Below are 25,893 nucleotides of genomic sequence, written 5' to 3' on the forward strand. Positions count from 1 at the left end.
CTCATCAGAGCTGCGGAGTCTCGCTGAACGCAGCTTTTAAAGTATTTTTTGGAGTGTGAGTTTGTGGGTGTTTTTCTTTGGATTACTGGGTGAGTAATGGGGGTGTCAGTACGTTGAACACGGATGCTACATACGTACACGGATAAAACTGGTACCAGAAATATCAGCAAGTGTGAACGAGGCCTTAAGGAGTGCACCGGCTCCTGCCGAGACAACCCCCGCCTATCGGAATCATTATAGGCAGGCCTTGAAACTAAAGGTAATGATTTGCAGGTCAGTATTCAATAATAATCATGATACCTCTTCTGCTCCAATGCAAAGAAAACCTGTTTTTTTTTTTTGTTTTTTTTTTTTTTAAATCAAATTGCACATTAGACTACATGTAAACCAGAGAACATTACTGCACTTGCCATGCATGGCTACTAAAGGCTCAACTTTTTACCGGTAATGCACTTGAAGACTTATTTGCATATTGATAAAAAGCAGGATTTCTCCACAATGAACTAAAGAATTAAGACAAAATACGCATCATCAATTTACTTGTTCAACACAGACTTCTACAGCCCTACGGTAATGCCAACAGGTTCCATTTAATAAAGTCTCAGAATGCAAAAAAAAAGGGCGACTGAAGAATGATCTGCAGAAAATGATATACATCAAGAGCAGCAGAGCAGACGGATATATACAGTAGGTATACAAATAGAAAGCAAAATATATGGTTACCTTGACATAGCCAAGCGGAGCCAAAACATCCATAAGAAACAGACTCCAGGGATCATCGAAAGCCAAGTCTGACAGAAAGTTTACCATTTTAGAATTTACTTCCTGCAACCTAAAAGATACACATCTCATCAGCGTTGTATAATCATCGTATATACATATGTATAGATATATGTCTTTAGTGTTCTCCAGGAATAGAAAAAAAAAAAAAAAAAAATCTCATAATGAATAAATTCTCAAATAAGTATAAATTATTCACATTCATTTTGTCTGAGAAGGGAATCATTATAGCCCATAAAATATGGCCACCGGCTTATTATTGTCCTAGAATGTTAAGAGCCCGGGTGCCGTGAGCATGTGCAGTAAATAGTCTTCTGCACATGCTCACAAGCTCCTGCCCTATTAACATTCTAGGACAGGTTTCTGGCAGAATAACAAACCGATGGCCATTTTTATGGGCTACAGTGAATACCCTCCTAGACTAAAAGTGTGATTTGCTAATCTAAAGTATTTATGGATTTATTATGACATGTTTCTTCCTTTTTCCTTGAGTTTCACTCTTACAACCATGTCTTATGCATGCCAATGTTTGATCACCCAAGTGATATACACAGGCTGCAATATAAATCATTAGTGGGAAAAATAAAAATATAATATTATTACATTGGAGCCTGAGAGAAATTCTACCCAGACCAGAAAAGTCTGGGAGGTTGACATTTTTCATAAAGAGGTTACAGGACAATTATCACTGATCCATGTAACAGCTGATAAATGTCTGGTGTTCTACCATTGGAACCCCCCCACAATCCGTAAAAGGGGGTCTGGATTCCCTGTCTTTCCACACTGCTTTTGTGAATGACATGGCAATCACATGCAGTGCTGCTCATTCCATTTTAAATGGGGCTGACCAGGAAACTTACACTCTGTTCTCATTTTTTTTTTATGTAATTAACTTTTTAAAATGGGTTATCCCATTAATTGTTCCCATGCCAAAAGTCTTAACAAAATCCTGCTGACAGATTCCCTTTATGTAATCGGAAGACAGCATACTGTAGGGGTTAAAACACAGATTTCAGGGATGCCTCTCGTCTCAAGCTCTGTGGTTTTGTTTGCTTGCAATGATTGCTTTAGCACCAGGAGCTCATCAGTACTGGACACAGCAGTGCGTGCAGGCTAGTCTGACACGCCCCCTCCTGTGATAAGCAGCTCACTGTCTATGAACATTGTATATACAGAGCCTGGTGTGGGCGGGCTTCCTCAGCACTGCTGCATTGCTAAATCTAAAAGCTCTGATTGTGTCAGATTGGCTGCACCAAGTAAACTAAGGGATACCTCGTTGGATTCAGCTTCTCTTTGCCTACATTATGCATCTCTCTGATGAGGCAACTAAAACCTGCTGACTAGAGATTGGCGAACCCAAACTTACGAGTTCAGCGTTCGTACTGGACATGCATGTGAAAGAAGAAGAAGAGAGGGAGAGAAGCAGTACAAAAAATATCTTAATTATCATTGCATAGTTTATTTCAAAAGACTGTGCACCTAAAGTATAGAAAGTATGAGGAATTAAAAAATAAAGAATAAGGTACCCCAAACGTATAGTTGCGCTCTAATTACCAGTGCTTTGTCAGGCTGACTGCTCATTTCAATTCCTAAGCCAGAAAGAAGCAGTCAGCCTTAAGAGAGAGTTGCCCCCTTAAGAGCTTGGATTATGTGCTGACACAGAAAACGCTGTCGTATGTCAAGTAGAAGACAGGAACTGAAGGCTCTGGTTCCTAACTGGCTAGGTGACGATCAGGGGACAGTAGATTATTTGTTATAAAAAGTACTCATTTGGCTGGACAGCATCTTTATCTATAACAAATTACAATTCTATTTAAATGACTGTTTCATTATAATTATTAATATTCACTCTCAGTCAATATATGACATCCTATGCAGACATTTTTTCACTTTCTTTTTAAATAAATGCAGAAAGTAAAAGAGCTAGTAGGATCATTAATATATTAACTCATAAAAATACTTACCCAATAACATACAGATCAATATTTGAACCTGAAGAGTCAAGCAGCAATAAAGAGCTAAGGTCTCTAGGGGGTGATGCTGTTCCCACATTCCAAGTAGCAATATGCAATCTTCAAGAAAAAGAAAATGATTAGTTGCAATATTCATTAAATATTACATGTGTACCAAAGCAAACAATCTACCTAAAACATGCAAATAAAGAGGGTGGGCAAATATGCAGCACATATGATACAACAAGAAAAAAAAGTCTCAGTGCGGTTCACGTTTGACAGAGAATGAGAAGCAAAGTATCCTGTGTAACTGAACCTGAAATCCAGCATTTTCGGGGGAAGCATTTTGCCACAGATCAGAAATGCTTGATCAATTGAGCGAGAGAGCTCCTCTTGCAGGTCGTCATCAGAACTGACGTCTTCCACGCAGGTCATCAGCTGAGCCACTCTTTGACGTAGTACAACCTTGCCGCATGAACCGCTGCTGCCCAGGCTATCCGAGCGCACACGGACCTCAACACTGGGCACAGGGAAGAAATCCATATCGGAACGTTCTTCACCGTGTCTCTCCATCCTGTTACAGTCAAACTAATTGCGAAGGGGAAAGATCTAAGAGTTGGCTAATCTGACTTTCCCAAAGAAATGCTGTACCGGAAACCGGATTAATCCCCGCACAATAACAGCCTTTGTGTGCAACATTAGGAAACAAAAAAAAAATCCTATGCTTATGGCGACGGTGGTTATAACATCATTCTTTTCTTGGAGAGGATAGCATACACATATTGGCTTATGGTAAAAGTAGTGGACAACCCCTTTAATAAGAGGGGGAGGGGGGAATTGCTGACAAACTCCACTGTAAATGAAAAAACTCTGGACCTGAAATTCAAGATGCTAGATCCTTCCTTCCCACATCATCAGTCGGCGCAGTAAGGAGGTCTCAATATTGAATACCGAATGGTTGGCTGAACACCATGAAATCGATGGATTGGATGACATTAATCTAAAAGTGTCTTGCCATCTTAAATCATGTATGGCTATAAAATGTGTGCTTTTACTAAAAACACAGGATATTATAGTGCTTTTTTCACATTAAGCCCCCTATGCATCCTTTTTCCTGTCCATCTCTGGGTGTTCAGTCCTCCTCAGCAGGGCTGTGGAGTCGGAGTCGGAGTTCATTTTGGTGGAGTCGGAATAAAATGGACCGACTCCGACTCCTAAAATATATAATAAATTGGGTACAGTAATTCAATGCAGAATGTGCTGAATATTTTTTCATAGGAATTTGGGAAAGTTATGAAATGTCCTATAAATGGCTGTTCTATTCCTGATCTAAGGCTGCATTCACACAGCGTTTTTGCTGCGTTTTTTGAGGATACGTTTTTCAGTTGCAAAAGCCGATCAGCTTTTTAAAAAACCGCATCACCTGAAAGGTTTTTGAGCTCATAGATAATGTTTTCAATAGCAAAAGCAGATTAGAAATCTGCTATATCTATCCATTTATCCATATCATATCTGTACCAAAAAGAATGAAAGCAGGGTAGCACACAGACTAACACTCCTTTTTTTTTTTAGCACCAGTCAGGTACACCTCATAGCTGCCCAAAAGGACGCCCAGGACAGGCATTGCTTGTCTTCAGTAACACATCAACATCAATTGATAGTTGGAATAAATAGACTGCATTCATCACCACATCTTCTTAAGGTGCAGGCTTTATTTTCAAGTGTAGGGGTGTGCAGTATGAGGTTCTGCAGCAGCTGAGGTGTGCAGTATGAAATTCTGCAGAACAGCATGAGGTTTTGCCCCCCCTTAGGTTTGATCCTGTCTACGCCCATAGTGTGAATGTAGCCTGAGGATCTAGGCTTTATCTTAGACGAGATAAGTCATAGCGTGTGTGTTATATGTGTGTATATATATATATATATATATATATATATATATATATACACACACACACACACACACACATACATATACACACACAGTACAGACCAAAAGTTTGGACACACCTTCTCAATCAAAGCGTTTTCTTTATTTTCATGACTATGAAAATTGTAGATTCACTCTGAAGGCATCAAAACTATGAATTAACACATGTGGAATTATATAATTAACAAAAAAGTGTGAAACAACTGAAAATACTGTATGTCTTATATTCTAGGTTCTTCAGAGTAGCCACCTTTTGCTTTGATTTCTGCTTTGCACACTCTTGGCATTCTCTTGATGAGCTTCAAGAGGTAGTCACCGGAAATGGTTTTCACTTCACAGGTGTGCCCTGTCAGGTTTAATAAGTGGGATTTGCCTTATAAATGAGGTTGGGACCATCAGCTGTGTTGTGCAGAAGTCTGGTGGATACACAGGTGATAGTCCTACTGAATAGACTGTTAGAATTTGTATTATGGCAAGAAAAAAAAAGCAGCTGAGTAAAGAAAAACGAGTGGCCGTCATTACTTTAAGAAATTAAGGTCAGTCAGTCCGAAAAATTGGGAAAACTTTGAAAGTGTCCCCAAGTGCAGTGGCAAAAACCATCAAGCTCTACAAAGAAACTGGCTCACATGAGGACCGCCCCAGGAAAGGAAGACCAAGAGTCACCTCTGCTGCGGAGGATAAGTTCATCCGAGTCACCAGCCTCAGAAATCGCAGGTTAACAGCAGCTCAGATTAGAGACCAGGTCAATGCCACACAGAGTTCTAGCAGCAGACACATCTCTACAACAACTGTTAAGAGGAGACTTTGTGCAGCAGGCCTTCATGGTATAATAGCTGCTAGGAAACCACTGGTAAGGACAGGCAACAAGCAGAAGAGACTTGTTTGGGCTAAAAAACACAAGGAATGGACATTAGACCAGTGGAAATCTGTGCTTTGGTCTGATGAGTCCAAATTTGAGATCTTTGGTTCCAACCACCATGTCTTTGTGCGACGCAGAAAAGGTGAACGGATGGACTCTACATGCCTGGTTCCCACCGTGAAGCATGGAGGAGGTGGTGTGATGATGTGGGGGTGCTTTGCTGGTGACACTGTTGGGGATTTATTCAAAATTGAAGGCATACTGAACCAGCATGGCTACCACAGCATCTTGCAGCGGCATACTATTCCATCCGGTTTGCGTTTAGTTGGACCATCATTTATTTTTCAACAAGACAATGACCTCAAACACACCTCCAGGCTGTGTAAGGGCTACTTGACCAAGAAGGAGAGTGATGGGATGCTACGCCAGATGACCTGGCCTCCACAGTCACCAGACCTGAACCCATTCAAGATGGTTTGGGGTAAGCTGGACCGCAGAGTGAAGGCAAAAGGGCCAACAAGTGCTAAGCATCTCTGGGAACTCCTTCAAGACTGTTGGAAGACCATTTCCAGTAACTACCTCTTGAAGCTCATCAAGAGAATGCAAAGAGTGTGCAAAGCAGTAATCAAAGCAAAAGGTGGCAACTCTGAAGAACCTAGAATATAAGACATACAGTATTTTCAGTTGTTTCACACTTTTTTGTTAATTATATAATTCCACATGTGTTAATTCATTGTTTTGATGCCTTCAGAGTGAATCTACAATTTTCATAGTCATGAAAATAAAGAAAACTCTTTGAATGAGAAGGTGTGTCCAAACTTTGGTCTGTACCGTATGTATGTAATCGATATTATACAGTGTATTACATATTTACAATTTATTACAGTTTTTTGTGTTCTAAAGTTGTATTCCAATAAATAGATATTATGTTCTATCTAAATATCTTGATTATTGTATCATAGAAATGATTAAATGTCTGATGCTCACATTGTACTACAATAAATTTTTCACTTAAATATAAGCAATATGTGTGGGAGTCGGAGTCATGGAGTCGGTGTAAGGGAAATTGAGGAGTCGGAGTCGCAGGTTTGGCTTATCGACTCCACAGCCCTGCTCCTCAGCACTGTAAGGACCTAAATAACAAAGCTACACAGAAGTTACATATGAATATACAATGGTCAGTGCAGTCATATTTATATTGTATCTGGACATCTACTTGTGACAGGGTCCAAGAAGCTGAAAAAAGTAAAACATTTTACCAGTGCCACCTCTCCCCCATCTGGACTGCTGGGATCACTATCTAGAAGGGGTTTCACATGAGCGCTGCAGCCACTGATGGGGCAAAAATGCAAATACTACAGCAGAGAAGAAACATTGCTGTTCTGCTCGTATAAAAGGGCGAATGCAGAGCAGATTAGTGGCTGCCGATTGACCGCTGAGATCATGCTACACCCCGGTCAGATGTTGATCCCAGCGGGGGAATGCAGTGACAAATATGGAGTGGAGGGGTCAGTTCAGGGGCAGAGGTAGGATGTATCAAACTGGGGTTTTTTTACCTTCCTGGGCCCACTAATAAGAGGTTGTCCAGTAAAAGTAGGCATTTTACCCTATGACAATATATAGGCACACACTCAGTATAAATAAGTGTCCTTTTTACAGAAGCAGATTTTCTGCCTAAAGTGAGGTCCCCCCAGAGAAAAAAACAATATAGTAAGGCAATTAGTGATCCCGCACCTCCCAACAATGCTTATGCCTTAAGTCACTGTATAAATATTAGTGCAACTGCTTATTCACGTGCAGTTTAATTATCAGCAGCACATCCCAGTTTACGTGCGGTGAGGATTGGTTGACATACAATAATTAGATGGGGGCGCACATGCCAGACAAAAATATAAATAAATATTAATCCTTTTGTAACACTCGAGTAGTGATGAGATGACTGGACTGAAGGCCACCAACAGCTGTATGCCAGACACGCTTGGCACAAGTAGTCACGCTAATTGCATACCCTTGAGGACCGTGGTACTCTTCACCCGATCCCACTAAAGAGAGGGGGACTTTTGTAGAGCCCTTCCTAGATGCCAATAGCAGGGGGGTTGGGCACACTGGCCACAGTTGGGTCAAACACACCAATAAACTATACCGGAAAGGCAGAGATGAACCTAACAAACGTGTGAGGTCAAGAAGCATAAACAGTGACACAGGAACCTGAGGACACCAAACACTAGAGCCAAACCAAAGAAAAACTCACCAAAGTGCTACCCCAGCCGTACCACTGAAGTAGAGGAATAAGGCGGGCTTAAATATCCCTCACATGGATCACCTCACACCACTGAGATAACACCCAATGCCCATTCTCGGTCCAGGGAGACAGAGAAAGGGGCGAGGAGAGAAAGGAACCTCCCACCACATACCTGAACCAGGAGACATAGTGTCCCATGTCTCCTGTCAACAGCTGACGCTAGAGAACTCGGCATCCCTGAATAGCGTCAGTGCTGGGAACAACGGCATACCGCCCTGAGTTAGGTCCCCTGGAACAGTGTACAGTGGCACAGCGGGCCCCCTGCACAGACCCGCTTCCCGAAGGCATCACACCACCCCTCGCAACCAGAGAGCCAAACCACCAGGGAGCCGCAGTATGCCCGGAAGCACGATTGGCATCCCTGCGCTGCCTGACAACTTATAATTAATTAATTAAAAAAGGGGAAAGGAATCACAGACATAAGGGACATGGAAAAATATATGAATACACAGACATTGAGAAAGGCTATAACACTAGAATAGAATGATATATAGATTGTGTCTTAAATAGAAGGAACGATGTTGACAGCTGCAACACATGCAGGGGTTGCCTAAAAATCTGTCGATCGCTGCATGTTCTGTGGCTGTCGAAAAGCAGCGAGACATGTAGCCACAGGGACCCGAACATAGTATTAGATATTAGAGCACGCTGAAGATACTCTATTAGCACTTAAGCATGCGCGGATAACGCCTTATCTGATCACGATCGCTCATCACTAACCATCACTTTTTCCTAAGAAACCACTTTCTCAAGCAAAAGGAATCACTGTACAATTATCCGGGACAGTGTACATGAAAAGATAATAAAACCACTGAGCCATCTTCATGGTGTCAGGTGCATGAAGACAACACATCACTTACACACTTCACTAGACTCTGATCTCCGCACACTTACTATTATGTCATAAAAATCACTGCTTTATGTTATATAATTTTAAAAAAATCATTAAGAATGAACGTTGTTCCTGGTATACAATATGTAAAATGGAACATGGACATATAAGCCTGGCATTGCAGAATCCCACTCTAAAATGCAGCATAATTTAGCACGGCATTAACCATTGCTAAGCATCTGTGCTGCTTTAATCTGTGGTTTAATAATGCACTGGCCTCTCTGTGCTAAGCTTTGAAGCTGCCCTCTAGAAAAAACACTCCTGGCAATGTTGGAGGAAACTACAGCCGCAGTTATTTTGCTTATTTACCCTGCAGATGTCTCCTTAAATTCACCTCCTAGAAAACAGGACTCAACATTAGAAGATTTTGAAAAGTGAAATGTTTATCCTATTCTGAATGCAAAAGCCTGATCGCAGCGGGGAGGCCGACATGATTGCTAAATACATGGCTGCTGGCAAGAAAGTCAGGACTTGAAAAGGAAGGAAAAGATGTTGTTTCTAAATTATTTTTCCTACCACCAAAAAATAAAGCGTTCTAGATGGAAAATGTTAACTATCTAATTCTTACTGCTGGCATTTCACCAGGGCCAATTTTAATTGGAAGCCGATTAGGCTGTAGGTAGTGTAATTGCGAGAGATAAAAATGAAGGGATTTCTTAGGAAGTGTTACAGAAAAGTCCGCTGGAGTAAAAGGTGCACACCGCTAAGGGTATGTGCACACGATCAGTAATCGCTGCGGATTTGATGCTGTGTATTTATGCAGTGTCAACCCTGCCACGACCATATGTTACAGCATAATGGATGGGATTTCAGTAGGCGGATCACTTGTGGAGATGGACATGCGGCGCGTCCAGACCTCAGCATATCATTTTTATTTTTCGGAGATGCGAGTCACCATAAGATAAATTTCACTCGTACAATGTATTGGACGTGGTGAATCCGCACGGCTCAGTGAACACATGAGGATTCACCTGCGTTCAATAGACGGCAGCACTTTGGACGCAGCCAACATAACTGCGTCCAAAGTGCTGCCAGTTCCGGATCGTGCGGCAACCGGCCTTAATGAATTTGGTGCATCTTCGCACTTCTCATATGCCAAAATCTGAATTCTATGGCCACAATGAGTTACACTGTATTTCTGATATCATTTCTGCCAATTTTTAGCATGCTATGGTCAATAAACTCCCACCTACACTTTGTTTGCTCCATTTTTGGAAATTTGGGCCCCAATTCATGAACAGTGCACCAAATTCATTAAGGATAACCTGTCCTGATCTCAAACACTATTAACATGCCGATCTGGGGTTCATCTGCAGGTTAATAACGTTCCAATAATGTACGGCTGCTGGGCGGAGGCTACCAGGAGCATATGAAACTTATTTCTTATTCATCTTTTCAAGCATTGACATATATTTCCCAATACTAAACACTTTTCTCAACATTTTTAAGTTTTGCTATAGGCACTAAACACTGCGATAACTGGCATAAAACATTGATAAAATTGGCTTAAGCATTTTCAACAATGAAATACTGATATATGTGCAACGATCGATGCCCTCAGTGGCATGGGACTTTCAGTCCTATACATTGATAAAAAAATAGCCCCTGCAATCCTTAGCAGCATGAAAACAACTGTGCTGCTGAGGCTCATGCAGACATCCATGGATTTCAATCCGATCTTGGATCGCAATGCACAGATTGGCTGCAGCGCTCCTGACCTGAACATGACAGCTTCATATATTTGTATCAGGCTGCCGCGGCAGGGTTGGGAGACCCATGAGCAGTCCGCTCATTGCTCTCAGAGATCAGACCGAATTCCATGGACGTCTGCATGAGAATAGGTCAATGCGGTTATCCAGTTTCAACAACAAAAAAATGGGAAGAAAACTGTTAGATTGCTATTGAGGTCAGTCCGTGCCCATACAATTTTTCAGGGTGTAAAAATTCTCTATCACTCTTTCCCAGAAATAGAGAGAAAGAAATACAAAAAGAAGGTTCAGAGTAATATATTAACATGAGTTAAAACACACAAGTATAACAATCATACATATGTACCACATAAGCTTGAGCAAAGAGTCTCCGATATACACTACACCATATTTATGTCTTCCTACTTTCAATGTAGCTCAGAAGGTTGAAGAGGTTGTCCAGTACAATGCATAGTGGGCAGATTGATTTAAACCATGGAAATAAGGCTTTGTTCAAATACCTTGCATTTCCAAATATGCCTGTAAGCAGCGCTATCGCTGTCCACTCACCTGCCCACTTCACATTGTAGTGGACAATCTCTTGAAGCATTTCAGCAGCTTTGTCTATAAATGTACAATATACAATACCCTTATTGTTTAATGCTATTATTAAGGACAATCCTTGACAGACTTCCCACCCCCAAGGCAAAGAGGTCTTAATCTTCTATTCTATATTGTTACTAAATGCTATTTATTTCCAATGGTGAAAGCCAGAGAACTCTTGTGTTGTGTGGAAAAGTGTTTGCCCCCTTCCCGATTTCCTATTCTTTTGCATATTTGTCACACTTAAATATTTCTGATCACCAAACAAATTTAGATATTAGACAAAGATAACACAAGTAAACACAAGATGCAGTTTTTAAATGAAGGTCTATATTATCAACCCCTTAACGACCACCGATACGCCTTTTAAACAGTGTCATTTAAGGGGCCTTATTCCTCAGCGCCGCTTTTTAATGAATCCAAACCTACAGGGCCCCATGTGAAAAAGTGATCCCCCTCCCTTAAAACATAAGGGATGTGGTTTATCATATTTTTGGGAAACAGTGTTCATATTCCCTAGCCACACCCAGGCCTGATTATTGCCACCAATGTTCTCAACCAAGAAATCACTTAAATAGGACCTGCCTGACAAAGTAAAGTAGACCCAAAAATTCTCAAAAGAAATTCTAGCACAAATGAGAAAAAGTAATTGAGATCTATCAGTCTGGAAAGGTTATAAAGCCATTTTTAAAGCTTTGGGACTCCAGCAAACCACAGTGAGAGCTATTATCAACAAATCGCGAAAACATGAAACAGTGGTGAACCTTCCCAGGAGCAGCTGGCTGACCAAAATTACCCTAAGGCTGGAGTCACACACAACGAATAAAAAAAAAAAAAAAAAAAAAAATCGGTCCCATTTTAACGGTCCGAAATCGCACAAAAGTATCTTAACCATTGATCCATTTTTGATGCGATTTTTCTTCATTGATGCGATTTTAATCGCATGTAAGGATCCGTTTGACATCCGTCTGGCGAGATTTTCTCGCAGGATAGCTAAATGGACATATAATGGAGCCCAATGACAGGTTTCCGCACACAAACGAATTAATAGATCTAGACACATTAAATAAAAAAAAAAAAAAAAAAAAAAAAAAATAATTATATATATATATATATATATATATATATATATATATCTCTCTTTATAAGACGCACTTTTGTTCCCCCAAAGTAGGGGGTGCGTCTTATAATCCGAATATACGGGGGAGGGGGTGTATGTATATATATATATATGTACTGCAGGGTCCAGGGGAGGTGGGGGCAGCTTTGGAGCGGTGCTGTGAGCTGGTAAAAGCTGCCAAAGGGAGCCTTTGATCTCCTGCTCCCGCTCATATAATATGCACTGCCGCTGTCCATCACCATGGTGCTGAAACCGCACCACAGTGACTGGCTGGGGGAGCGGTGCATATTATAGCTGCCTGCGCCCTCCTTTGATCGCACATGATCCCCTGTGTTAGATATCGCCCCCATGCTGCTGCCCATAGTAAAATAAAAAACTCTTTCCTTACCTCCTCCAGCGCTGATCTCCCGGTGTCTCTGCTGCTGCTGTCATCAACACTCTGCTGTGCTGATCACATGACCGGCTCTGAGAACCAGGAAGTGGAGGAGGAGCTCAACCACACTGAGGGAGACACGAGGAGGGACAGCGCTGAGAAGGTAAGGAAAGAGTTTATTTTACTAAAAGCAGCAGCATGGAGGCGATATCTAACACAGGGTGATGTGTGCCAGCCACAGGGGGGCCAGTGTGCCAGCCACAGGGTGATGTGTGCCAGCCACAGGGGGGCCAGTTTGCCAGCCACAGGGGGGCCAGTGTGCCAGCCACAGGGGGGCCAGTGTGCCAGCCACAGGGGGGCCAGTGTGCCAGCCACAGGGGGGCCAGTGTGCCAGCCACAGGGGGGCCAGTGTGCCAGCCACAGGGGGGCCAGTGTGCCAGCCACAGGGGGGCCAGTGTGCCAGCCACAGGGGCCAGTGTGCCAGCCACAGGGGGGCCAGTGTGCCAGCCACAGGGGCCAGTGTGCCAGCCACAGGGGCCAGTGTGCCAGCCACAGGGGCCAGTGTGCCAGACACAGGGTGATGTGTGCCAGCCACAGGTGGCCCATGTGCCAGCACAAGGGGGCTATATTCAATATAAGGTGGCCATATTCAGATTAAGGGGGCTAATTTTAGGGTGGGGGGGCTATGAGGGACATATACCCTATATGATTTGTTAGACGGACACTGGCATTATAAGACGGACCCCATTTATTAAAAAATTCTCTATTCCTTCACCACATTTGGGGGTGCGTCTTATAATCAGGTGCGTCTTATAAAGCGAAAAATACGGTATATATATATATTTTTTTATACATATATATATATTTTATACATGTCATAGAGACACATTTATATATATATTTCTAATTCATACAGTTCTTAATTGCAGAATAGCCGCTGAAACATTAGCAGGCTTTTGTATAATATTCTCCTGCCCGATATGAAGTGACACATGGTTTACATATAGTTAACCATTTCATGTTTTTTTGTTTTTTTTTTGTTTTTTTTTTTATGTCTATGACTATTAATTATATGAGGGCTTGTGGGTAAAATTTTGGAGTTGTAGAGGTTCATTTAAGGGGTTAATTCGTTATATTAAATTGCGGGGACTCCCTGCAGCCTCAGTGACGTCAGCGGGAGTCCCCGCAATTTAATACAACGAATTAACCCCTTAAATGAACCCCTACAACTCCAAAATTTTACCCACAAGCCCTCATATAATTAATAGTCATAGACATAAAAAAAAACATGAAATGAAATGGTTAACTATATGTAAACCATGTGTCATTTCATGTCGGGCAGGAGAATGTTATACAAAAGCCGGCTACTGTTTCAGCTGTGATTTTACTGTATTTTGGAAAAAAAAATGCCGGCTTTTGGTGCGATTTTATCGCAAATCACACATCGGGTCCGTTTGCAATCCAATTTTTTCACGCCCCCATAGACTTGCATTGTCGAATCCGATCCGAAAATCGGTGACAATCGCAGCATGCTGTGATTGTCTCGGTCCGAGGATCGGATCCGATCAAAAATCGCATGATGTGAGCTGCCCCATAGAATAACATTGGGACGAATGCAATGCGATTTTTTATCGCATTGCATTCGTCCGTTTTAATCGCCAGTGTGACCCCGGCCTAAGAGCGAAGTGATGACTCATTCAAGAGGTCACAAAAGACCCCACAGCCACACCCAAAGAACTGCAGGCCACACGTGCCCAAGTTAGGTCAGTGTTCATGACTCCACCATAAGAAAAAGACTGGGCAAAAATGACCTGCATGGCAGAGTTCCAAGACGAAAACCTCTGCTGGCAATAAGAACATAAAGGCTCCTCTCAGTTTTGCCAGAAAACATCTTGATGACACCTTTTGAGAGAATACTCTGTGGACTGATGAGACAAAAGTTGAACTTTTTGGAAGGTGTATGCCCCATTACATCTGGAGTATAAATAACAGAGAATTTCAGAAAAGGAACATCATACCAGCAGTAAAATAAGGTGGTAGTAGTGTTATGGTCTGGGGGTGTTTTGCTCCTTCAGGAAACTGGAAGACTTGCTGTGAGAAATGAACCATGAATTCTGCTGTCTACCAAAAAATCCTGAAGGAGAATGTCCGGCCATCTGTTTGTGACCTCAAGCGGAAACGCACTTGGGTTATGCAGCAGGGCAATGATACAAAACAAACAAGCAAGTCCACCACTGAATGACTTAAGAAAAACAAAATTAAGACTTTGGTGTGGCCTAGTCAATGTTCTGACCTTAATCTGATTGAGATGCTATGGCATAACCTTCAACGTGGCTGAATTACAACTATTCTTAAAAGATGAGAGAGTTAAAATTCCTCCAGAGCGTTGGATAAGACTCATTCCCAGTTGTTGCAAACACTTGATTGCAGTTGTTGCTGCTAAGGGTGGCTCAACCAGTTATTAGGTTTAGGGGGTAATCACTTTTTCACACAGGGCCCTGTAGGTTTGGATTTCTTTTTCCCTTAATAATAAAAACCTTCATTTATAAACTACATTTTTTGTGTTTACTTGTGTAATCTTTGTAATATTTAAACTTGTTTGGAGATCTGAAACATTTCAGTGTGACAACCATGCAAAAGAAAAGGAATCATGAAGGAGGTGAACACTTTCACACAACTGTATCTCATAAGAGCTGGAGGAATACAAAGACCGTATTCATCAGCAGCAAATACTGTGTACGGCAAATTGTCCCAGATTCCCTGCTAAAGTCCAGCTAAACTCTGCCACTTGTAAGCCTCGCCTTGTGATCTCCCATCCTTTGTTCCCCACATGAACTCACTAATAGGGGACTGAAAAGCACAAAGGCTGAGCCACTAATCATACGCCTCAGTTATTACGCTTCTTACACAATTCATCAATACATTCCACAGCGTTGTGCAGGTCATGCATGAGATCTATCATGTCCCGGTCATATCCACAGCGCTGGGAACTCACAAAACAACCAGCATTGTATATATACACATTTGTCTGGCTAATTATATATCTCAATGGAAACTATAACTGAAGATCAATGATCTAATCAGGTTTTCCAGAGGACAATAGAGGTTTCAAAGAGTAAAACATATCATCGCATTTTATATAGTTTTTCCTTTCAGAATTCTCCTACTGCCCATGGAAACACATCAGTAACTGTCCATATTACTGTCAGACCTCTGAGCTCACAGCCGAGCTTTAACCCTTAATGACCAGGCCTAGAATTGGCAAAAACAATTGCCAAAGACACACTAAAAAATATTGCAGAAAGCATTCCCCAGAAGAGAGTAAGCAGTTATAACAAGAAAAGGAAGACCAACTCCATATTAATGTCAATGACTTGAGAATGGGGACCCATAAAATCTCCTGAAGTTAATCTCCGGCACTCGGGAGCGGAGCGTGCGGCCGCATAGCAATACATGGAGTCTGCACGCTCCACTCCCAGGTGCCAGCGGCAGTGCCGGGAATTAACGTGCCAGGCTCAGTTTCTCGCATGTGTGATCCCGGCCTTACTAGGAAACTCACTGTGGCTATCATAGGTTTGTGAAGAAAAATGAACTTCCTGTTCATAGCAGAAGATAATATCTGCTGTTACACCATTATTTGTTTACACCAATAACATAAAATGACATACTGCCGGTTTCAAAATCCACAGTGACAGTCAATTTACGCAACTTACCGTAGATTTTAAATAGAATGTGTAAAAAATGTCATTAAATTTCATTCATAATTCAGCTACTGGGTTTCACACATGCAAATCTGCAACTGAAAATTCAGTATTTGACTTATGGGAAAGACCCCTAAGGGTATGTTCACACGTCACGGTTTTCTTTTTTGCTGTGAAAAGTGCAACATTTTACCATCCAGGCAAAGTGAATACGTTTTCTAAAATCTCATGCACATGTTGCTTCTTTTTTTTTTCCTTGCAGATTTCACGCAGTTTTTTTTTTTTTTTTTTTTTTTTTTAAGAGTTTTTACAGCGCTTTAATACCCATTCTAATGAAAGAGGGAAAAAAGTATTTTAAAAAGGCAATGAAAACGCATGCAGCATTTTTCCCGTCGCGACTTTGGTTCAAAAATGTCTGCAGCAGATACTTAACGTCTGTGCAGACCCCAACGTCAAATATTTGCGCTGCTAAATGTTGCCGAAAGTTCTGCAACTGCCCCATTCTTCTGAAACAACTCATTCAGGTAAAACATCTGCAACAAAAATCTGCAGTTTGTGAATATGTACCCAAATGCCTAGGTCAATGTACATACAGTGAGGGGAAAAAAGTATTTGATACACTGCCGCTTTTGCAAGTTTTCCCATCTACAAAGAACAGAGAGGTCTGTAATTTTTATTCTAGGTACACTTCAACTGTGAGAGACAACCTAAAACAAAAAAAAAAAACAAAAAAAAAAACCCAGAACGTCACATTGTATGATTTTTACATAACTGGTTGACAGACATCTTGTGTTTCTTCCATTTTCTAATAATTGTGCCAACAGTTTTTGCCTTCGCACCAATTTGCTTGCCCATCCCAGTCTTGTGCAGGTCTACAATTTTGTCCCTGTTGTCCTTAGACCGCTCTTTGGTCTTGGCCATGGTGGAGGGGTTGTAGTGCGATTGTGTGGATAGGTGTCTTTTATACAGGTAACAGTTCAAACAGGTAAAATTAATACAGGTAATGAGTGCAGAGTAGGAGGGCTTCTTCATGAAAACTAATAGGTCTGTGAGATCCAGAATTCTTGCTGTTTGGTAAGTGATCAAATTCTTATTTCATGCAATAAAATGCAATTTATTTAAAGATTAAACAAATGTGATTTTGTGGTTTTTAGTTTTAGATTCTGTCTCTCACAGTTGAAGTGTACCTAGGATAAAAAGTACAGATCTCTCCATTCTTTGTAGGTGGGAAAGCTTGCAAAATTTACAGTGCATCAAATACTTTTTTCCCCACAGTATGTATAACCGGCAAGCGAGGTGGATATTAGAAATCCTTAAAACAGCAAAGCTAATTAAATACAAAATATACGCAGTATGAAACATAAAAAAAAAAATAGACGTTTCACAGCTGAGGGACATGAAAAATAGACCTGTTCTTAAGTAGTACATGACATATAAGTTATAAAATTATTGCCGAGAAGGAGCTCACAGGCACAATAAACTTATAATATATTGCATGTGTCTAATTGTGACAACAGTGGATGTGGACATAATGCGCCACTGGCCAGGCTTACCCCGGAGGGGCGTAACCAAAATGACTACCTGGTCAATAAAGCCTCTTATGGTGGGAAGAGGCTTGGGTCATTAGCGTAGTCACCAAGTGCCATTCCAGGGCAGTCCCTGGACCGGCAACAGCTGACCAGAGGGTCAAGGCAGAAACCACCATGGTTACTTACCGGTAGCCGTTTTTTCCGGAACCCATGACAGCACCACCTGAGAGAGGGATCCGCCCCGCCAGGACAGGAACCTACTGAGACATAAGGGGCGGCACCTCTCCCCCGCTTCAGTTGGGTTACAGAGCACTGAGAGGACTTCCCGGTTAGTTACATGTTTAATCCAACACCACAACACTCAAAAACACCCTACTAATTGTGCACACCCATATGGTGAAAAGGGGGGGGAATATACGGGTGCTGTCATGGGTTCCGGAAAAAACGGCTACCGGTAAGTAACCATGGTGGTTTTCCCTTCACCCATGACAGCACCACCTGAGAGACTTTTGGAGATACGAAACACCTTAGGGAGGGACCACCGCTTGCAGCACCCTTCTACCAAAGGTTAAGTCAGCAGAGGAGGATAGATTTAACCTATAGTGCTTAAAGAAGGTTGAAGGTGAGGCCCAGGTAGCGGCCTTACAAATCTGTTCGATCGATACCTCTGCTTTTTCGGCCCAGGAGGTCGCCACGGCTCTGGTGGAATGAGCCTTGATGCCGTCAGGAATCGGGATACCACTAGCTGTGCAGGCTACACTAATGGCCTCCCTAATCCATCTAGCAATAGTCCCTTTTGAAACCCCATAGCCTTTCCTGGCACCCTGAAAAGCTACGAATAGGGACTGGGACCTCCTCCACTGGCTAGTCATAGATATGTATTCTACGAGAGCTCTCTTAACATCCAGATTATGGAACTTTTCCTCCCCCAGATTTTTTGGGTTCTCGCAGAAAGATGGAAGGACAATTTCCTGGCCCCGATGGAAATCTGATGCTACCTTGGGCAGATAAGCGGGGTCTGTTCTTAACACTACCCTATCCTGAAAGACTTGCGTATAAGGTGGATTTACTGAGAGAGCCTGTAAATCGCTTATCCTGCGGGCTGACGTGAGGGCCACTAACAGGATTGTTTTTAGGGTCAGAAACTTTAGGGGTAGCTGATGTAATGGCTCATACGGATCTTTTGTAAGGGCCTCTAGCACTAGGTTTAAATCCCAGGGGGCTCTCCGGGGTATTGGGATAGGCCTAGCTCTATGGCAGGATTTAATAAATCTGGCTACCCATCTATTTGATGCCAATTTGCAGTTGTAGAGCGCCCCTAGTGCAGACACCTGAACTTTAAGTGTGTTCACTGCTAACCCCATCTGCAACCCCGATTGTAAGAACTCCAGGATGGCATTAAATCGGGGGATCTTTCCACAACGGCCTACCTAAGAACTGCAGGAACTTATTCCATGTTCTGCCGTAGATGTTAGTCGTCACTGGTTTCCTAGTCTTTAGCAGGGTGGCCACCAACCCGGGGGAGAACCCTCTATCCGTTAAAAGCGACCTTTCAAATTCCACGCCGTCAGATGGAATCCTTTGACCTGAGCGTGGAATATTGGACCTTGAGCTAGTAGGTCCGGGATTTCTGGTAGAACCCATGGATCGGAGAGGGACATCCTTCGTAGCAGAGCAAACCAGGGCATTTTTGGCCAAAATGGAGCTATTAGAATCACCCTGGCCTGATCGTTTCTGATTTTTCTGACAACTGTTGGGATCAGAGCCACTGGGGGGGAACGCATAAGCTAGCCTGAAGTTCCACTGGATGTGCAATGAGTCCACTGCCCATGGATTTTCTCTCGGGTTTAGAGAGCAGAACCTTTCTGTTTGCCTGTTGTGTTTGTTGGCAAAGAGGTCTATCACCGGTTTCCCCCAAAGCTGAGTTATTTTTTTGAAAAATGGACCGGTTTAGCGCCCATTCCCACTGCTTCAGGGTATTGCGACTTAAGAAGTCTGCCTCTATGTTTTATGCCCCTTTTATATGTAAGGCTGTCAAGGAGTGTAGGTGTTCTTCTGCTCTGCTCAGAATGTCTGTCTCTGCTTCCATTAAGGAGTGTGATCTTGTCCCTCCTTGGTGGTTGATGTATGCCACTACTACCTTGTTGTCTGACATGATGCGTACATTTCGACCCTGGAGTAGCGGAATGAAGTGACTTAGGGCCTTGCTTACTGCCCACAGTTCTCTCAGGTTGGAGGATGCTTCCCTTTCTTGACGCGTCCAGGAACCCTGACCTATGATGCCCCTTAGGTGTGCCCCCCACCCCGAGGAGCTTGCATCTGTTAAGATTATATCTGACGTCTGTCTGTCCCACGGTATTCCCAAGGTCAGATTTTTCTTGTTCAGCCACCACCTGAGAGAGAGTCTCTGGTTTTTAAGGAAAGCTCCAGCTTTCCTTCTAAACGCCCTCTTAGCGATCTTTGTGCTGTTAGTATCTCCCACTGGAGTTGCCGGGTGTGAAACTGAGCCCACCTGACCGCCGGAATACAGGATGTTAGGGTACCTAGCAGGGACATTGCTCTTCTTAAAGTCATACGTGGTTGGTTTTGGCTCGTGAAGGCCAGATTCTGCACCTTTTCTATTTTGGACTCTGGGAGCAGACACTCTTGCTTTTCTGAGTCTAGTACGAATCCTAGGAAGGTCTGTTCTTTTAGGGGTTGCAATTTTGATTTTTTGAAATTGACTATCCACCCTAATTCCTGCAAGGTGTTGATCACCCGAGTCAACTGCGCTGTACAGTGGTTCTCTGAGCTGCCTATTATGAGAAAATCGTCCAGGTATGGTATTATGACCGTGTCGTGAATCCGGAGAAAGGCAGTCACTTCCGCTATGACTTTGGCATATCTATAGCCCCGAGAGTTTTCACCAAACGGAAGAGCCCTGAACTGAAAGTGCCTTAGCGTGCCTTGAATATAAAGTGCTACCCTCAAGTATTTCTGGTAATCTGGGTGGATAGGGATGTGATAATACGCATCCTTTGAATCGACCACAGCCATGAAGCAATCTTGGTGTAGCAGCTTCACCGCCGTAGTTACTGATTCCATCTTGAAGGTCGAGTTCCTTATCCATAGATTGTCCTGAAAGTTTGATCGGGTTTTTTTTATCAGAAAAAGGGGTGAATAAAACCCCTTCCCTTCCTGTAGGCGTGGTACCTCGGAGAGTACCCGCTTGTCTATCAGGTTCAGGATCTCTGTTTCTAAGGCCACCTGCTCTTCGGTCACCTTCCTGATGGGTGTGATGACGACCACGGATTTTGGCTGACGGATGAAGGGAATTTTCAGGCCTTCTGTTAGGATGGTTAGGATCCAGGCGTTGGAGGAGATCTTCTCCCAGGTTTGGAAAAAAAGAGTGCCAATCTCCCCCCCACTGGAATACTGGCGTCACTGTGGCGACTTTTTTGAGTTGGAGGTACCTCCACCAAACATAAATCCCGATTCTTTTTTTCTTTTATCCTCCCATCTTCTCCTGTCAGCGGGAGGGCGCCCCCTATTGAATCTCCCCCTCCGAAAGGGCTGTCTCCTCTGATCCATAGGGAATCTGGGGAAGCCTTTTTTCTTATCGCCTGCTTTCTCCAGTATATCGTCCAAGTTCTTGCCGAACAAGAATCGACCGTCGCAGGGGAGAGAGCATAATTTGGCCTTGGACTGGAGGTCACCCGGACAGCCCTTAAGCCATAACGTGCGTCTAGCGGCATTTGATAGTGATGCTGCCCTGGCTGTCATCCGCATAGAGTCCGCCGAGGTATCGGCCAAAAAAGCTGCTGCCCCGTGCAAGAGATACATCTCTGATAAGATTTTCTCTCTTGGGACTCTTGAAGCCAGCTTTTCTTCTAACTGCTGCAGCCAGATCATGAGGGAGCGTGCCGTACAAGTACCCGCTATTGCCGGCTTTAGTCCTCCTGCTGTCGCTTCCCATGCGTGCCTCAAATATGAGTCCGCCTTTTTGTCTAGTGGGTCTCTGAGAACCCCTGCGTCTTCCAGGGGCAGGGCCGACCTTTTGGAGGATCTGGACACCGCTGCATCCATTTTGGGGATTTTGTCCCATATCTCTGCATCCTTATGCTCGAAGGGATATCGTCTCTTGGAAGTGGATGGAAGGGCCCCCGATTTTTCGGGCTTTTTCCACTCCTTCTCAATAAGTGCCTGGATCTTCTCGTTTACCGGAAATGTCTGTTTTTTCCTCTCCTGAAGCCCCCCAAACATAACATCCTCTAGGGTTTTAGCCACCTTTTCTTCCTGTAGGCCCATTGTAGCTCTAATGGCCTTTAGGAGGGTGTCTGTGTCTTCTACAGGGAAACAAGGTTTACCCCCCATGTCGCTGTCTGAGGAGTCTGAGGAGGATGATTTTTCCGCCTGAGATGACATTGACGCGGAATCCGAGGGGGAACTAGGGGGATCCTTCCTGGTTTTTTTCCCTTTTTTCAATAGGGACTTAATTGAGCCTTCCATTTCTGACCTTAGGGCAGATATCAGATTGGCTGCGAAACTAGGCGCTTCCTCCGCCATAGTCCGCTGAATGCACTCAGCACAGAGATCTTTTTGCCAATCTCTTGCTAGGGGAGATTTACATATAGCACAATCCCTATTGTTCTTCTTGCTTCCCGCTTTCCTACAGGGTGAAGAATACAACAGAAGCCCTATTAACATATGCTAACATTCACGAAGATCACTCACCACCCGAAATCAAGAACCTGCGTTCTTTGGATCTTGCTGAATCCCCCGACCTGCGGCTGGGGCGACTGCTGCTGGAATGGCTTCCATGCTTTCTGCCAGAGGGCTGAGAGGGAGGCAGGGACGCTGGACGTTCCTGCTCTGACTCCATGTTGCACCGCCGTCTGCTGCCGCCTTCTCTTTTTAAATACCGCGCCTCCGCTCAGGTGAGCGTCTCTCCCCTCCCCCCTGCGACCGCCGTTTCAGGAAGCCAGCCGGCGTCGCACCCGGCGCCATTAAACCGTCGCCCTTCTCTGACGTCAGCCGGCGCACCCAGCATGCAATGCGCCACTGACGTCAGCAGCCGGAAGAAGCCAGCGTCTCTCCCCTGCTATGGGGATCGAGATGCGGCGTGCGCGAGGGGAGGGCGGCGCGGTGGGGGCTTCCCGCAGACCCCGGGGATCCCACCGACACCCGCACGAACCCGGAATCCCGGAGGGCCCTCTATTTCTCCCTTACAATAACGCCATGTCTAAAGTGCATATGAAAAAATTCATCAGAAAGTCTGTGTCTCCGGCCAATACAGACTTTTCTTTTTTAAAATAAGAAAGATACAGTAGCTTGCATAAGTCTTTCCCCACGGCATTTTTTGTGTCTTGCTATCTCACAACCTGGAATTTCATTTTTTTTTTTTTTTTTTTATAGAGTTTATCAGTTCTTGTAAAGAAAATGCCTACACCTGTGAACATTTGGGTTTCTTTTTATTGTGAAGCAAACAACAAATAGGAAAAAATAACTGAACATTTCAGTGTGAATAAATATTTGTCACGCCACTTTCCCCGATGCCCCCCGGCATACTTACCTGTCCACTACATCCCGGTGCGCTCCCGGAGCTAATGCGCATCATCCGGCATTCACTCTTCCGGTCTCGCGGCCGACTCCTGCCTCCCGTCAGGTGCGTGTGCGTGTCTCTCGCACTGGACTCGGTGGCGAATGCGAAAATCTCCCTGCCTGACCCCGGCCGCTCTTTCCCAACTTCTCTATGACCAGGGAGGACCCTGACCCGGAAGTCCTGCTGCGTGCTCTGCATATCAGGCAGCCTCTTCCTCTAGACCAGGGTTCCCCAACTCCAGTCCTCAAGGCCCACCGACAGATCATGTTTTCAGGATTTCCTTTGTATTGCACAGGTGTGGTCTCCGATTCCTGCTGCCAGCCTCTCTGCTAGTTCGTCCTGTCTCCCGCTTGTGTCTCTTACTGTCCGTCCCTGGGTACCAGCTGTCGCGGTGATAGTCTCCTATGAGCCTGCCCCTGACGCTCCCTGTATAGGGGGTGGGTCACTAGGTCAGCTCACCAGAGGGAGGTTCATTGTCGCGGCCCAGTGGGTCCACTTTCGGAGTTCTACAAGTTCTCACAATATTCACCCCAATAAACGCAGTACTTTTGGAGAGCCAGTTAGACAGTTTTCTCTGGTGAACAGCAATCTTCAAATCTGACCACCGATTCTCATTTGGATGAAGGTCTGGGCTTTGACTAGGCCAATCCAACAAGTTTACACATTTCCCCTTAAACCACTCATTGCTTTAGTAGTATGCTTAGGGTCATTGTCTTCTTGGAAGGTGAACCTCCGTCCCAGTCTCAAATCACTAACAGACAAATGTTTTGCTCAGGAATATCCCTGTATTTTGCACCACCCATCTTCCCCTCAACTTGGACTATTTTTACTGTTCCTGCGGCCGAAAAACATCCCCACTGAATGATCCTGCTATCACCATATTTCACGGTGGGGATGGTGTTCTTGAGGTGAAAAGCAGTGTTGGTTTGGCACCAGGTGGCCAAAAAGTTTAATTTTGATCTCATCTGACCACAGTACCTTCCTCCATATATTTTGGGAGTCTCCCACATGCCTTTTTGCAAACTTAAAATGAGCATTACAATTTGTGTGTGTAAGGAAAGGATTTTTTTCTGCCAACTCTTTCTTAAAGGCCACCTCTATGAAGTGTATGACTTTTTGTGGTTGTATGGACACATACTCCAGTCTCTGCAGCTCCTTCAGGGTTACGTTTGGTCTCTGTGCTTCCTCTCCGATTAATGCCCTCCTTGCCCGAGCTGAAAGTTTTGGTGGGTGGCCCTTTCTTGGCAGGTTTGCTGTGGTACCATGTTCTTTCCATTTGATGATAATGGATTTGATGATACTCCAGGGATATCATCAGAGATTCTAATTTTTTTTATATATATAGCCCAATCCCGACAACTTTGTCCCTCACTTGATAGATCTCCTTGGTCTCCATGGTGTTTGGTTAGAGGTGCCTCTTGTGTAATGATGTTGCGGCCTTTTTGGCCTTTCAGTAAAAGTGTGTATATACTGACAGACCATGGGACACTTACATAGCACACAGGTAAACGTCCTTTCCCTAAGTATGTGACTCATGAAGGTTTTTGCTTGCACCAAGAATTTTTAGGGGCTTCATAGCAAAAGGGGTGCCAATTTTTGGTTATTTGATCCCATAATTTTAATTTATGCATATATTTTTCTCACTTCAACTTAGATTATTTAGTGCTGATACATCACACACAAATCTGAATACAAAAATATTTAACCACAGGTTGTAATGTAAGAAAATAGGTAAAAATCCAAAGTGGGATGGGGTGGGGTGGGTGAATACTTTTACAAGCCACTGTAGGTTTCTGAGAGCTTACATAAAATATTGGGTTCTGGATAAAAATCAAGCTGAAAACATATGATAGAAAATTTGGGCATTGGGAATATATCATTGCACCCATTAACGTTTCTTTTCCATTACTGGAAAGGAGATGGAGCCACACAACAAAAAGGGATGGAAACATTAACTCCAACTTAATTTGTCTGTTTGAGTGATTCTATTCCAAATCGGAAAGCTTTAATAGGTCAAATGAAGACTTTATTTCACTCAGAATGGCTGGAAGCAGAATGCAACAAGGAAAAAAAAGAGTATAAACTCACTCGTGACAAAGTGGAAAAGCTTTTTACTTGAACATAATACAAACAGAGAACTTCAGGGAATTGTGAAACCCCTTGAACAGACCAGTTGGTACATATTGGAGGACATGGGTGGAACATAGGGGAAGTTGAAAATAGCTGATCTGAATGTTGATGGAAGAGGTGGTAGGGACACTGGTTAAGTAGTAATATAAATTATGGATGCAAACTAAATATTCTGTAACGGTTTGGGATTAAGAAGATGTATGAAAAGAAAGGAGGGGAGCACACAAGAAATATACAACCATTTCCTGCATGTCTGGGAAGAGGGAGGGTAGGGGGGAGTTTGTGTATTGTTTATTCTGTATTTTAACCTTATAAATTGTAATGTGATAATCAAAAAACTGAAATTAAGAATCTGTAAGCCAAGAAAATGCATCTGAATGTACATTTCCTATATATATATATATATATATATATATATATATATATATATATACAGTATATATGTTAAAAAAAATC

General features: G+C 43.3%; 1 protein-coding gene across 3 annotated transcripts in view; it reads right to left on the minus strand.

Annotated features, from left to right (window-relative positions):
- The window catches only part of INPP5K (inositol polyphosphate-5-phosphatase K), a 103,856-nt gene that overhangs the window by 44,956 nt on the left and 33,007 nt on the right, over positions 1–25,893 (minus strand). For all 3 annotated transcript variants that reach the window (XR_012228907.1, XM_073565652.1, XM_073565651.1), the window contains exons 3-4: positions 2,745–2,852; positions 724–832 (exon numbers count right to left, since the gene is read on the minus strand). Coding sequence is in view for 2 of the 3 variants with exons in the window: in XM_073565652.1 (XP_073421753.1) it covers positions 724–832; positions 2,745–2,852 (217 nt within the window). In the remaining variant the exon portion in view is untranslated. The remainder of the gene's footprint in view (positions 1–723; positions 833–2,744; positions 2,853–25,893) is intronic.

The sequence above is a fragment of the Dendrobates tinctorius genome, unplaced genomic scaffold (assembly GCF_039654945.1).
Source record: "Dendrobates tinctorius isolate UK_male_01 unplaced genomic scaffold, ASM3965494v1 ptg000016l, whole genome shotgun sequence".
NCBI lineage: Eukaryota > Metazoa > Chordata > Amphibia > Anura > Dendrobatidae > Dendrobates > Dendrobates tinctorius.